The sequence below is a fragment of the Polyodon spathula genome, chromosome 1 (genome assembly GCF_017654505.1).
Source record: "Polyodon spathula isolate WHYD16114869_AA chromosome 1, ASM1765450v1, whole genome shotgun sequence".
In the NCBI taxonomy this organism is placed as follows: Eukaryota; Metazoa; Chordata; class Actinopteri; order Acipenseriformes; family Polyodontidae; genus Polyodon; species Polyodon spathula.
In genome coordinates, this window is record NC_054534.1 from 48,546,606 (window position 1) to 48,562,032 (window position 15,427).

At 37.9% G+C, this 15,427-nt stretch overlaps 1 protein-coding gene across 4 annotated transcripts in view; it reads right to left on the reverse strand.

Annotated features, from left to right (window-relative positions):
- Positions 1 to 3,274: 3,274 nt before the first annotated feature.
- Positions 3,275 to 15,427, reverse strand: part of hgsnat (heparan-alpha-glucosaminide N-acetyltransferase) — a 53,692-nt gene continuing 41,539 nt past the window's right edge. For 3 of the 4 annotated variants that reach the window (XM_041256995.1, XM_041256976.1, XM_041256967.1), the window contains 7 exons: positions 12,966 to 13,075; positions 9,767 to 9,893; positions 6,362 to 6,448; positions 5,549 to 5,626; positions 5,263 to 5,333; positions 4,504 to 4,616; positions 3,275 to 4,315 (listed from right to left, as the gene is read on the reverse strand). In XM_041256995.1, the coding sequence (XP_041112929.1) occupies positions 4,134 to 4,315; positions 4,504 to 4,616; positions 5,263 to 5,333; positions 5,549 to 5,626; positions 6,362 to 6,448; positions 9,767 to 9,893; positions 12,966 to 13,075 (768 nt within the window). In that variant the 3' untranslated portion in view covers positions 3,275 to 4,133. The remainder of the gene's footprint in view (positions 4,316 to 4,503; positions 4,617 to 5,262; positions 5,334 to 5,548; positions 5,627 to 6,361; positions 6,449 to 9,766; positions 9,894 to 12,965; positions 13,076 to 15,427) is intronic. The other variant, XM_041256986.1, reaches the window with a different exon arrangement.

The window sequence follows — 15,427 nt, forward strand, 5'->3', positions numbered from 1 at the left end:
CCCAGTAATGTTGTTGAAGCTGACACCCTGGGATCCTTCAAGAAGCTGCTTGATGAGATTCTGGGATCAATAAGCTACTAACAACCAAACGAGCAAGATGGGCCGAATGGCCTCCTCTCGTTTGTAAACTTTCTTATGTTCTTATGTTCTTATGTAGCTGCTGCCTGCATTAAAGAGAAGTCAGATTCGTTCTTCTGCTCCTTACCTGTGTATTGGCCTGATATTTCTCAAGCACAAGCAAATAACAAGGAGGCTCAAGATACCATGCAGAGCATTGCCAAGGGTGATGCTCATGTTGGTCGCATAACTTACATTATAGAGAATGGAATCTTGTATTGTCAAATTCCTGGGAAGTGTAATGGTGTTAAACTACAACTCTTCGTTACTTGCAGTCTTTGGGAACAATTCTTGAAATACTTTCATGACAGCCCTCTAGGAGGTCACAAGAGACGTCTGAAGACTCTTCTGCACCTCCTAGAGGTTGCTTACTGGCAGCAAGTTCAGAAGGATGTCTGGGAATACAACAAAAGCTGCATAATCTGTCAACAGTTCAAACCAGTCTGCCTAAAACCCGCTGGAATACTTTAATCAACATCCATAAAGGAACGTGGAGAGATGCTCGGGGTTGATTTGATGGGCCCTTTCCCAAGTAGCAAACAACGCCATCCATATCTTTTTGTTTAGACTACTGTAGCAAGTGGGTTGAACTGTTTTCAATTTGTCATTCAAAACTCCCAAACTAGTCACTATTCTTATCCAAGAAATCTTTCTAGATGGAACTCTCCATTATATTTGGTATCTGACGACGGGGGGGGGGGGGGCACAGTTTACTAGTCAGCTGATTAAGCAGGTCTGCCATCAGTGGGGGGCTGTACAAAAGCTTACTACTGGTTACCATCCACAAACCAATCTCACTGAACGTGTCAACCATACTCTCAAAACAATTATCTCTTCGGACCTCAAAGCAAATCATGCTAACTGGGATCAGTGGCTTGCAGAGTTTCGCTTTGCCATGATTTCTGCCACACATGAGAGTACAGGGTTTTCACCTGCTGAAATCGCTCTGGAATGTAAACTTAAGGGTCTTCTGGAAAGACTAATATGAAGACTGCCAGATCCAGAACAGGATTCGTACACTCTGATAGAGCAACAGCAGAAGTTGTTGGAGCAGGTAAAGGAAAATTTATACCTGCTCAGTCAAAACAGGCTCACTATTACAATCCCAAAAGGCGTGCTATTAACTTCCAAGTTGGAGACAGTGTTGGTACACGATCGCCCTATGTCTGATGCCAAGATGGGATTTGCTTCGAAGCTTGCTACAAAGTGGAGAAGTCCTGCAACAATCAAAAAGAGATTGGGATCTGTGAACTATCAGATAGCTCTAGACAATAACCTTGATAACCACGAGACACACCTCGTCGGGAACATTAAAATATTTTTCCGTCCATCTTCCCGTACCTCAAGTCTGGGGGGGGGGGGGGGGGGGGGGGGGGGGGGTTATGTAACACTGTTACATTAAATTAAAAGCATTAAATGAGAAAAGCAACAAATAAATAAAATGTAATATCCCTTTAAGAGGAGCAATTGGGCTCCAGTACCTTACTGTTCCACTTCCAGGTCTATCTACTGGTGGCCAAATTATTAGGATAACCGGTTTTTCAATTTTTTTTTCCTTTATTAAGGTCAGTCATCGGGGGAGGTGTGTGTTTGTTTTGTGTCTGGTAACAGTTAGGTTTCTGGCTGCTCTGATTTTAACGAAAATCATATACTGAAAAAAAAGGCTATAAGGTCCTTTTAGGAAAACGAAAGTATTAAAAGTATTGAACCAGGTTTTAAAGAGTAGTTTGCCGACATCCTCTTCCTTTTTTTCTGTTGGATTACAAATACTTTTGTTGTTTTTTGTTGGAGTTTTGTTCTGGATGGGCAGCAACCTCAAGGATTTTCTACACTAACAGCTTCCCCAGACCTGGTGAAATCTAACCAATCTTTTTTTCTAGATTTTGGAATTTTATTTATTTAATTTTTTTCCAAATTGAGGAGCTGCAGCAACTTGACTGTTCTGTTCAGGGCTGTGTATATATTTGTGAGGTGTTGGTTTGGGGTTATTACTGGTCACTTGTAAATATTGTATCTACATTGTTAATGTTTCTGTACAATACATTTGCATTTGCTTGTTGGTTAACTGCCTCCAGAATTTTTTTTTTTCTGACATTATTCCATAAATGTTTGGAAACCGCTACACAAGTATTATTTCTGTGTACTTTGTTCTTGGTCCCTTTTAAACACTCTAAGTGCCTTTTTTTCTCTGAATTTTTTTTAAAATTGATCTATTAACCATTTTGTTTTAGATTTTGATTTGTCTACTTTTGGGATGTAATTGTTTTACGCCCTAGTTCTACATATTTGGAAAATAGCCTTTTTCTATGTTTTCTCTATTTTACTCCAGTCTACTTCTGTTAGTCTGTTACATTTCTTCATAGTTTTTTAAAATCGTAACTTAGCTTTAGTCGTTACTTTTGGGATTTTAAAAAGCACTTCAAATGCGACCATGTTGTCGTCTGAGTTTGCTAGTGGTTCTCTGACCTCTGTTTTAGTTATCTGAAAAGAGTAAATCAGGTTGTGCATTGACAAATTGCCTTAGGAAGCAGTTATTTGTCATTTCTACCATTTCAATTTTGGCTGTTGTGCTCCCCACCAGGTTTTCACATTTTATATGGAGGAAGTTGAAATCCCCCATTAGAATAGCTTCTCTTTTGCTACACACATTTTTAATGTCAATGTAGAAGAGATTATTTAACAGATAACAGATATTTAGAGGTGAATCTGTAATTGGGAAATCAATGACACCTCTGGAATCCAAGATTGAGTCTTGTTGTAGTTCCATCTGAAGGAAGTGAAACAGATTTTTAAAATGTAATCTCTTTAAGATGATATTTACTAAGCATGGTCTTTCAAACCTGTCAATGTAGCAGTTTGCTTTGTATGGTATACTTGTATGTTGATGTACAGGCAAGCTAAACCAACACCACAGAGAACAATTTGCATGTCTGGTATTTTTGTTTTATTTAATTTTGTTTAAATAAAAGGTTTTTAAGCTGACATGCATCATCATTTTTAGTAAGGAGAAGGTGTTGGCCTGTACCTAGTTTTGTAGCCGAGTATGAATAGGGTTACCAGATTTCCAGAGTGAAAAACATGGATTTTTTTTATTTTTCTTCAATTCACTACCTCTGTTAAAATAACAGTATACAATAACACAATCATATAAAACAAATTAAACATGAGGTGTATTTATTGCAGATCATAACTCCTCGTTGTTGTCTTTCTATTGTCATCTAATCAAAACATGTTAACGTAGAAAACACCAGGTTAGAAAAAAAAATAAACATCAGCTGTTACCATTTAAAAGTGATACACAAAATTGGAATTATTAAACTAAATAATCCAGCTGTTTACTTTATATCTAAATGGGGCTGACACTGCTGAATAAAATTACTTTTAAACTTGCTGAGCACACTACTACAGTTTTGTATCTAAAGATTAAAAAAATTGGGACAATATTACTGTTTCTGACCAAGACAAAAGATGAAGGCTGAAAACTGAGTCAATGCCAGTTTTCCCAGTAACCCTTGGCATGAAACTAACAAGACCTAGTCTCAAGCCAACATTGCTATAGCTAACAGCTACAGCTATAAATCTTTGATTAAGCAGCGTGGATGTGTGCCAATTTCGGCTGCTTTATAAATCAATGGACAGCCAGCTGGTATACAACTAAGTGTAGGGGTTACATTAATTAAATTCTTATAAGTGTAGACAAAAACCTCTATTCAACTAGGAATGTCAGTCTCTTGAACCAGCACGACCAATTAAAAACAGCATTACGCAGTCTCTTCAGCCAGCATGACCAGTTAAAAACTAGAACTGGTCCAGCTCTGACCAGGACAAATTAGTTAATTTCCAACATGACAAAGCAATATTTAATAGCCAGAAAGTTCATACAGCATTGTTAAATTAAACAAAGATGTGTAAACTGGTCTCCTTTTATTTGGCATAATGGCTGCCCATATTGATTTCCAAATCAAATAGATTAGAAAGGTTTCCTTATCCAATAGAGCAGTCTTTACAGTAGGGCATTAAATCTTCCAAAATATTTTTTTTCTGTAGAGGAGGTAGGAGATGAAGACCCAGATGGACGTCGCGAGCAGGTTCTGGGCCAGGTGTTCCGCATGCGACTGGCTGTTTAGCATTTTCCACTTGAAGGGGAAGTAGTTTTGAAACACCTCATGTCCAATGTAAACCAGGATGGAATTCATGCCTTAAAAAAAGAGAAAATAGATTATCAACTATATTACTTGCAGTTTCAGTTAGTTAAAATATAATGTCATTCAAAATATGGGAATGGATATTTGTTTTGTAATATTTCTAAACACTACTTTTGATTAACGTACACATTGCATTCCGTGCTGCAGTCGCTGTTTACATGCAATTAAATAAACACCTTACCTGGATAAAAAAATGGGGCCCCAGACCACCATCTTCTCACGTCCACCACATAATAGATTATAAGCAGAACTACAAAAGCAAAGCAGCTCAGGGTAGTAATGTAGGAAAATGACCTGAAACAAAAAAAGGAGAACAAATACAAATGACCTGATAAATGGTGAAGTTCTGATCCATTGAATCAATTTAGCCATGACACAAAAAGAATAATAAGTCATACGTTCACAATTAGGCATCTCTATTAGGTCTCAGGTCAAAGAGAGATGGGTACCATTACATTTTGCCTGAGGAAATTCCATAACATTCAAAGTCTGTATCTAAAATAGTTAAGGATATATGGGGCTTGTAGCAGGATAGTGTCACAAATAACACTGTCAGAAAAAGCTGCAGTTCAAGCACATAAACACATGTTTAACAAACACAAAGAGCAGAAAACAAGAACAAATGAACAAGTACGAGGTCCAAAATAAGATTAAACAAAATAATAAAATGTACTATAGACTGGACTTTTACCTTCACTACAAGTACAGCTACACCCATCAAAACACTCCCCTGACTCCCTTCTCCCACAAAAATAATTTCTCCTCCTTTTAGTCTGTGGGCATTCTCCAATTAGCACTCAATTACTTAACTGAGGAATAGCCACACAAGTGATTGTTACTGTAACTGCAGAAACGCAGCAGCCGAATGCTTAACACAGCTTCATGTTTACAGAAAAAGGGTTATATTGGTGGACAAACCTACGGTAAAAAATAAACTTACCATAAATTCTTATTGACTGGAATAAAGCCCTGGTCTCGAGAACATTTTGTTAAAATGGCTGAAATGCCCCCCTGAAATGGCAAAGAAGAAATGATAAAGCATATAAACACAAAGAAAAGAAGCGCTGACGGAACCGCCAACACATTGTTTTCTTGCTTTTTGAATAGGGCCCTTGCATGAAACATGTAGACAAAATATCTAAAAAAAAATGTGTGTGTATTTTTGTAAACAAACAAAAAAATACAAGGGACTTTCCATGCACAATTAAGCAATACAAATGACTCACCAACATGAATCCCCATATAAGAAACCTTGCCATTATCTGCACGTGGAGGTCTTTGTAATATAGAAGTATCTTCCCTGCCTGTGCAGAATTATATAATTTAGCACATTAATACAGAAGTGAAATAATGAGATAAAATAAACAAAACCACACGTAAATTCAAAATTCAGAATCACAACAAATTCCACCAACACCAGCTATGGCCAAAAGTTTTTCATCACCCTATAAAACTAATTTTGCTTCATAAAGTCGAATGAAACCCGCTGAATAATTTTACATGAACATATTGAATTACATACCGCTTTGTAGGTTTTTTTTTTTTTTTTTTTTTTTTAATACTTAACGAAAAACTAACAGAGAAAATTTGACACTTTGAAATCGAACATGAAATACTGTACTACTATTACGGCTTCCGGTAAACCTTTGCGATATAATTTTGTAGTTTCTTTGATTAGATGATGTTAACAAAATATCTAAAATTATGTTTACAGTTTTTTTTTTTTTTTTTAATATCTCAATCCTAAAATTCTAGGTGATGCAAAACTTTTGGCCACAGCTGTACATACACAATGTGACATTTATAAGAGCCATGTTTTACACTTTCATTAACCCTATTCAGCAACAAGTAACTGAAAAAGACAGCCCTTACATAAAATGACATTACCCAAGACTGTGACTAAGTTAACTGGTCTGCTGCTGTGTTGAGTGGAGTTCTTTTTGTTAGACCACAATGGCAGTCTGCAGTTTTTAGTCTTTCCTTGACCTTTTTTCCCAAAAAATAAGACATCAGCAGTAAATTAATGAGTCAAGATTTACCTGCAGTCCAAGGAAGGCCATAACAATTGAATTGAAAGTGCCCAGAATTCCTTCTGGATCGTAAGGCATTGTTGATAAATAGAGTACCTGTAGACAAATTGGATTTTTTAACCTTCCTGTTATGTTGTGCGTCAAATTGACCCATTTTAGAGTTTAACATCACTGAAATGCTATTTAACTTTATTTTTTCAGCATAAGCCTTCATCTTATCCTCTAGGTAGGGGTAATGAACTTGTAAAAAATAATTTAAAAATAAATAAAGAAAAGAGAAAACAATTACACACTTAGGGTACACAGATGATGTTCTGGGTCAAACTGACCTGGTAGCTAAAGTGAATAGGGCTGCTTATGTTCTTGCACAAAATAAACTTCTCTTGTTCTTTCTCTCACTCCTCACCTCCCTTCATCTTTCTCTCCCTCATAGCTGTACACACAAACACACAAATTTTTATCATATTGCCAGGAGCCCACACAGCTTCCCGCAGGAACTAACTCTTTTCGCTGTCGGGGGAGACACACTGTTCTATTTCTGCAGCAAATGGAACCTCTCTCTCTTATCCACACATAGATACAACACTATTCTACACAAATAAAAATGAAGAGGAAACTTCCTCACAGCCAAGTGAGGTTTTCATGTCAAAGAATGGAAACACTGAATGGTCCCCATCCCCCCTTGAAAGTCAGGGAAGAGTGTCTGCTGAACACATAATAAGAATGGTCCCAGGTCCCACACAATATGCTATCATACATGTCAAATACATAAAGTCAGCATTTGAATTGTTCATTCCAAGAGCCACAGAGAAAATAATACTGGATATGTCAAACGTGGAAGGGAAACGTGTGTTTGCAGACAATTGGAAGGAGCTTGACGAAACACACTTACATGCATACATGGGGCTCCTCATACTGGCTTGGGTCTATAGGTCCAACAATAAAAATATGTTGCCAGCTTATGGAATGCAGAGACTGGCAAGGCAATCTTTCGTGCAACCATGTCGTTGGAGACCTTTCATATCGTCTCCAGGGTCATACAGTTTGACAACAAGACACAAGACCCAGGCGACGTGAGATGGACAAACTTGCAGCTATCAGGGATGTGTGGGACTCATGTTCAATCCTGGGCCTAATGTCACTGTGGATGAAAGACTGGTTCCTTTCAGAGGCCGCTGTCCCTTTCGACAGTACATACAGAGCAAGCCAGCAAAATATGGAATAAAAATATGCATGGCATGTGATGCCCAATCCAGCTACGCCTGGAACATGCAGATGTACAGGGGGAAACCCCTGGAGGAGCCCCAGAGAAGAACCAAGGAATGAGGGTGGTGTTGGACATGACCCAAGGTCTAAAGGGTCACAACATCACATGTGACAATTTCTTTACCTCCTACAACTTTGGACATGAGCTTCTCAAGAGGAAACTGACCATGGTGGGGACTGTCAGAAAGAACAAGCTTCCCAGGAGTTCCCAGGGAACTGCTGGCAATGCAAAACCTCTCACCTCCATGTTCGCCTTCACAGACACCACGACAATTGTATCATACACGCCAAAAAAACACAAGAATGTGGTCCTGATGAGCACAATGCACAAGGACGCTGCTGTGAGCACCAGATAGGACAAGAAACCTGCCATGATTCTGGACAACAATGCCACCAACGGACAAGTGGGCAATCTGGACAAAGTGACAGGCGCATACAGCTGCAAGAGAAAGACGGCCCGTTGGCCACTGGTCATCTTGTACATCACTGATGTCTCTGCATACAATGCATTCATGCTCTGGACTGAAATGGATCCTGGCTGGCACAGTGGGAATCTTTGCCAGAGGAGGCTTTTCCTTGAGAAGCTGGGAAAGGCTCTTGTGAACCCCCACATCCAGAGAAGAAAGTTCCCTTCAAGAGCGATTGTTGAGAGGGTTCAACCGAGGGATCCGGTCCACCTGTGCCTGAGGTTCCACCAAGGAACCTCACCAAGACCGCCACACAATGCTGCAAATGCAAGAAGTTAATCTGGAGGTCACACACACACACACACACACACACACACACACATACATACTGCCCTTCATGTTCTGTGTGAATATGATCTGAATACATACATACCTGCATGACGTTATGGTTGCATTGTTCATGTGACATTGTGTATGGATTAAAAAAATTTTTGTTCTTGTTCATGTCATGTTTGCAATTATCTTTGACTAAAAATAAAGTATTGTTTTTGAAAAATATACATTTGACGGTTTTGATTTGAAATAAACTGTATGGATCAATTTGACCCGGAACATAACAGATGTTATTATGATGTCTGTCCCTTTGACATTGACAGCAAGACAGACAAAATATGTGTGAAATGCTAGATGCAAATTCAGCAAATAAAAATATAACATTATGTCCATTATAGCATAAAATGTTTACAAATTGTGTGTTTTATGATGAAAACGAGTGGATAAATATAAGACAAATGTGGTATCTATGGAAATAAAAAATGGAATAAAAAAAGAAAAAAGTTACTTTTATAATCATAGTTGACTAACTTGATGGTTATTAAGGTAAGATACATTTTTTGGGGTAATAATTATTTTGAGGTGACTTATAAAGCACTGGGTCAATTTGACCCAGAACATAAAGCGTGTATAGCATTACACCGTGTAACAAATTATTATTATTTTTTTGTTCCTGGGTAGTAAGTGTTATTTCCTAATTGCTTATGCCTCAAAAGTAAAAAAAATGGCTATTACTCCCCACAAACTTTGCTTTTGTGACCAGGACAGTGATATTTCAAAATATCACTATTTCCAATGGAAAAACGGACAAATGTGTGTCTTTTCGTTCACATAAAGTCAGAAAAAAACATATGAATCCAAATTAACATGTATTTATACTAAAGTAATACAAAAATGACTACAAAAGATTTAGAAGTGAGTAGTTTTTCGAGATTTACGATTATACTGTAAATACAAACTAAGTTTGTGGGGAATAATAGCCATTTTCTATACTTTTGAGGCATAAGCAATTAGGAAATAACACTTACTACCCAGGAACAAAAATTGTGTTACATAGTGTTATCAAACATAACAGGAGGGTTTAAAAAAAAAAAAAAAAAAAACACACCTTTTAAATTAAAGCAAGGTGACTATAATATAATAACTCAGCAAGTACTGTTGATTGTAGGAGTGACAAAAAAGTCTCTGAAACTCCCTAAAACTCCAAAAACAATTAAAAACACTTGCCATAACTCTGTCAACAGGGTTTTGAGTCATCATAGGGGAAGCAGATGTATACTAAACTTCAGAATACATGTCAGTTATGGTATTTGTCTTAAATTATTTAAATCATGTGAGGGATTTGCATATCCAACTTCTTGTCAAACCCCCATAGTACGAAATGCCAGCATTATCCTTGTTTCCTTACATGGGATGTGGGAGTCTGGTGAATGTGTTTCTCTCCTAAGAGCCAACGATCAATGTAACCAGCAGCTCCTCCAGTACAGTTCGGGTAATGTCCAAAATCCCCAATTCCTCCTGGGCCAAGGTAACCTCTGACAGAAATAATTGTGTTTAAAAATGTATTTGAAATAATACATGAAGCAGAAACCAGTACTACTATATTGGTATTTTTGTAAACAAAAAAGGACTCCATGTGGCAGTGTTTAACATCAACTAAATGTAAAAATGTAAGTATGATTGTGGCAGGGCTGCAGCCTGCACGAGGGAATAATGTTTTGTTTTTGGTTTATAAATAAAATATGGTTTTGTTCTGATTGCAAATAACATTTGGTTACACTTTGTAAAAAGCAGAGTGTGTGCTAGATATGACAGGGCTGGCAGGTTAGACTTCCCTCCCTGATAAACTGAAGTTTAACCCTGGCCACATGCCTTTAACCCTTTGCATTCCATTTATATTTACAAGTGCTGTTTAAATTTTAAAAACAGGTTTAAAAAGGCACTGAACTGCAAAAGTACACTCAATACTGCATCTACAGCCAAGCCCCACCCCTTGTTTGCTATATATTCATATCTCTTTATAGACATGCATACTGATATATCCACTCCTGATCACTCGTTTTACCACCAAACTCCTCAATAATGTGATCCAAGTCATTATTTTATTACTATAACATCTCAAAAAGCTCTGCAAATGTCTGATAGTCTTTGATTGCTAGATGCAGAAGCAGCCATCTCCTTTGTTTATGTCTCTGATATCTATGTTGTGCATGGGGCTATCGGATACGGCCTTTTTTTCTTCTTTTCAGCTTCATTTGGCCATTGAAAGGTTTTCTCTGCTTTTTTTTGAAAGAAAAAACAACTAGAGACCTGTGCTTTACGTCTTTTTGATGATATCGGACAGGGTCCGACATCGGACTAGAAAGGGAAAACTGTAATGTCGGACATGGTCCTTTTTGTATTTGTCATGTACACTCTCTGTGTGTGTGTCCTTCTGCACTAGGGATACCATTGGTAACTGCCCGATTTGTTTGTTTAGTATTAGTAAAACCTGGACGCCCGAGTGGTGTTTTCAATCTCAGTCCTCTGTGTGTCTCTGGTTTTTCTCAGCAGATACCTACACAGTAATGGATCACCCTGTTACAATGATGTTTATAACAGGAAATTATACCCTTTACACTAGCCATTTATAGCCGACTATGAGAAAGCAGATGGCCCAGCCCAGGTCCAGTTTTCCTAAAAGTGGCCTGTTCCAAGAGAGCTCTGCGACAGCTTTGTTCTGTTTTTTTGTTCTACTGGGAGCGCAGAGGTCCCTGAGACAGCACACGTTTGCAACGTACACTCGGGGGCAACACCCCCATTGTCAGGGTCAAACAGGCACAGACACAAAACTGTGATTATTACTCTGACAACAGGACCAAATAATACCTTTGACAGAACGCTGAGAGACAGGGGCAGAAGACCTGCACTCTCGAAGTCCTGTCCACATCGCCTGGGTCCCCAGTCACTGGTTCTTTCTCCATGGGGAGGCACCGTAGTCGGGACTAACCCACCCACAAGAATCCGGAGGAAGAGAAACAGACAAGATGGGAAGGGGTTGGTGTTTCAAGGGGGGAGGTGGACGGTTGCAACCATGTGTGCTTTGCATAAGAGGGAGATATGTGGCAGGACTGAAACCCTGGTGGTGTAAATAGGGTGGGTGGTGTGTTTATTTGTTTGGCAGGGATGGGGTTAATTCCATCACTGCTGAATTCTTGTGCAGAATGTGGCTGGAGCTTAATTGATTAATTGAGGATCAATTAAGCCCAGACACATGCTATAAAAGCAGGGATCAATCATTTGTTTGGGAGAATGAAGTTTGGGTGAATACTGTGTTTTGAGACCGTGAGTGTAGGTGAATGCCCAGCCTGACGGTAAAGTGTGTTTGTTTAAACAGTTTATTTTGACCCTTATGCCTTTTTCTTTGTGCTTGTTTTAAATAAACATGCTCACATGTGCTTAAACTAACTCCTTGTTTCCTAATATCTTTCCTGCCAATACCATCTGAAGCCACAGCACTATCCTGCCACATCCCCCTAGAAGGAAACCTTTTGATTTATGAAATCAATTTTAATTGTATCACTGATTCTGTAGTACTGTGATGCGTTGTTAGTATATGGTAAATAAACTTGAGTTCTGGGGGGAAAAAGCAGACAATTCAAAGAAGCAGATGTTTCTTTTTAGCTATTAACCCTTTGCAGTCCTATGTCGGATCAAGTCCAACATTACAATTTTCCCTTTTCAGTCCGATGTCGGACCCTGTCCGACATCATCAAAAAGACATAAAGCACAGGTCTCTAGTCATTTTTTTTCTCTGGAAAAGGCAGAGAAAACATTTCAATGGCCGAATGAAGCCGAAAAAAAAAGGTGCATCTCACAGCCCCATACACTACGAGATAACACGGACATAAACAAAGGAGATAGCTGCTTCTGCATCCAGAGCTCAAAGAACATCACGGACATTTGCAGAGCTTTTTGAGGTGTTATAGTAATAAAATAATGACTTGGATCGCATTATTCAGGAGTTTGGTGATAAAACGAGTGATCAGGAGAGGGTGGCTCAAATGATGAGAATCTTTTAATCTGACTGAACCTAAGCCAGTTCAGGTTCGAGTTTTAAGTGTAAACACACCATAAAAGGTCTCAAGTGCAAAAGAAACAGTATGGGTCATTTTCTAAAAGCCATAAGTATGTAAACCAACTTTTTTTTTTTTTTTAATTCTGAAGAGGTGTAATTCTGAGTTGTGTTAATTTCATATAAAATGACTAACTTAAGTGGAAAAAAAATCCTTAAATGTATCAACAACATATTCCATTGCCATAGCTGTAAATATAAAATAAGCCCTCAGTACCATGAAAAAAAATCCCATCCAAGTACGCATATGTATAAAAATGCAAGTGACATATTGTACGTACTTAGACAATCTGATTTTTTTCTGCATACCTACAGCTAAAAATATAAGTTTATGGTCTCCTTCAAACTATGCTTAATTGGCAGACCTACCAGCTGAATTGTAGCGCGTGCTTTTTGTAGTTACCAATTTACAAGTTTTGATAAGTCAGCAGCTGCACTTTAGGGATTGAGTTTAGCTTCCTCTTTCCAGTTCCTTTTCTGAGTGCACACTTACAATGGGCACTCAGGAACCGGTAGGAGGAATGTCAGACAGAGCCACATCGTCTCCAGTGCCACAATAAAGATCCAAGCAGGCCAGTACAGGATCAACTCTGGAATCCAAAACTAAAGGAACACAAAAATAAAGACAGAAAATATAAATCCACAAACTCTGTATAACTTGTGAGTTCAAGTTCAAGATAAATTCACAAATGTTAACTTAGCAAGAATCTCCTTAAGGTACCTAAATGTTAAATCTAGCACATCTAAACCTAAAAGCTGAAGTAAAAGTAAGATAATCTAGAGTGAATCCAGTGTAACACCATGAACTTTTGAAACATTATCATAACCCCGATTCCCTGAAATAGAAATGTAACCATTTCCTAATGGGCATTTATCCTAAAATACCCTGATAACTTTTATAAGCTAGCCTGTGACGCAGTCATGCCCGCCCCCGAGGCATAAGTGGACTGCAGACACAGACATCGTCATTTTTCCTTCAAGCCTGCTGCAATCATGGACACAGCTAAGGTTAATGGTTACATTTCTATTTCAGGGAAAGGGTTGTGATAATAACCTAACGTTACCTATCAAGTACGAAATGTAACCATTACCTAATGGGTATGAATTCCAAAGCTGTCGCAAGGCAATATTGTAGACCAACTGGAATGCTACAAGGCTACACCATAGGCCACTTTGCGTGTTACCATTAGGAATCCAGGGCTCGCAAAAATTTTGGTAATGGTACTTGCCCTTTGGGCAATCCATTGTAGGCATTTGGTTGTCCAAAAAAATGTTGAGAATGTTGAATTTGAGAATGTTGCATTGTCTACAAAAAAGAACATACAGAGTTGTATTCTGCAAGTATACTTGTGCCAAAATAGGATAGTATAATGGTACCATTAGTATACTAAAACCAGACAATTTTGGCACAAGTATACTTGCAGTACGTTAGTTTTTTGTAAAGGATGATATTGGATTCTAATCCAAACTTCTTTATACTCTCTGTTAAATGCTGAACACTATGGGAGGTGAAAAATAACAAAAATGAAACAAATGTGCACACGTTATATATTACAATGTGAAAGTGTTGTGTATTAAACATACAATTCAAATACTAAATACAGTACACCCTCGCTATAACAACCCTGTTTGGGTGCAAAGCCTTTTGTTCGCTATAGTAAAAGGACAATCCAAAACGAACACTATAAGCTGCTGGAGTAACTTAAGGAAATCGCCTTGGATAAACGCATTAGCTAAATTATTAATAATATTAGTAGTGTTTTATTCTTTGATTTTCTTTACTATTGCAGTATTTGCCACTACCAGCACTAATAATAATAGCAACGAGATTGTGAATAAAAGTAGAATTACAAGTACAGTACCTATTTGTGGCATGCTGCATCCAGTATTCTGGCTATATCCTATTCATTGAAGAACACAGTAGGATGTAAACAGTATATCTACACGGCTGACGGTTTGGTCCCGAGACACTTGCTGCACTTGGTACTGTAAGTTACAAGCAAGCACCATACAGTTAAAATAAAATGATCGGTACATTTTATTAATCACATAAAATAAATGAAAAAGGTGATGTCAACATGCTAGATGCCAAAACTGAGTCTGTGATAAAACTATCGCATTAATTTTTTTTTTTTTTTTCCTGGGTTGGGAAATAACGTTAACGATTTAATAAAGGCAACAAGATAACAAAATGTGAATCTTAGTGAGCAGAGTACTGTAGCTTGTAATTTCAGTCTGTAACTTTGTTTAAAAAAAAAATAAAAATAAAATAGCCTTCAATATAAAAGTCAATATAACATTATTTTAACCTTTGCTTCACTGGAACAGACACAGTCATGTGACTTATACCAGTTCGCTGACTAGTTAGACAGGCAATCCTCGCGGGAATTGGTCACAAGCAATGTGTACGTCACCCCAGAAATCATTCAAGCATTACCAATGAAAAACATTGATCCCTCTAAACGTGTTTTACCGGGATGATCTGTGAGCAGAATCTCGATTGAGAAACTGCTTTCCGCTTGATTGATTGAGAAACTGTTATCTTGTTATAGAGTAGAGTACTCATTGTGTTTGTGGTTTGCTTTGAGCTCCCTATGAGATATTTGGATACAAATAAGCCCTGTTTAAAGCTTATTTGGTACGAATCGTATGCAGTTTGAAATGTACGTATGTTTTCAGTACCATCCAATAATGAGAAAGCATCTTCAAATTCAATTAGGTTTTTTTTTATTTTTTATTTTTTTAAAGTAGCAGTGTGTCCTCCATCTGGAATGGAACTCGCGACCTTCCAGTCAAGAGCACAGTGCTCTAACCACTACTCGACATATGACACAAGTGAAGATGCACCATGAAACATACTTTTTGTATAGGTATACAAATGTCAATTGCTCTGGATAAAGGCATCAGCCAAATCAATTAATATGACATTATTCTGGCTTGCTATTTATTAATTTA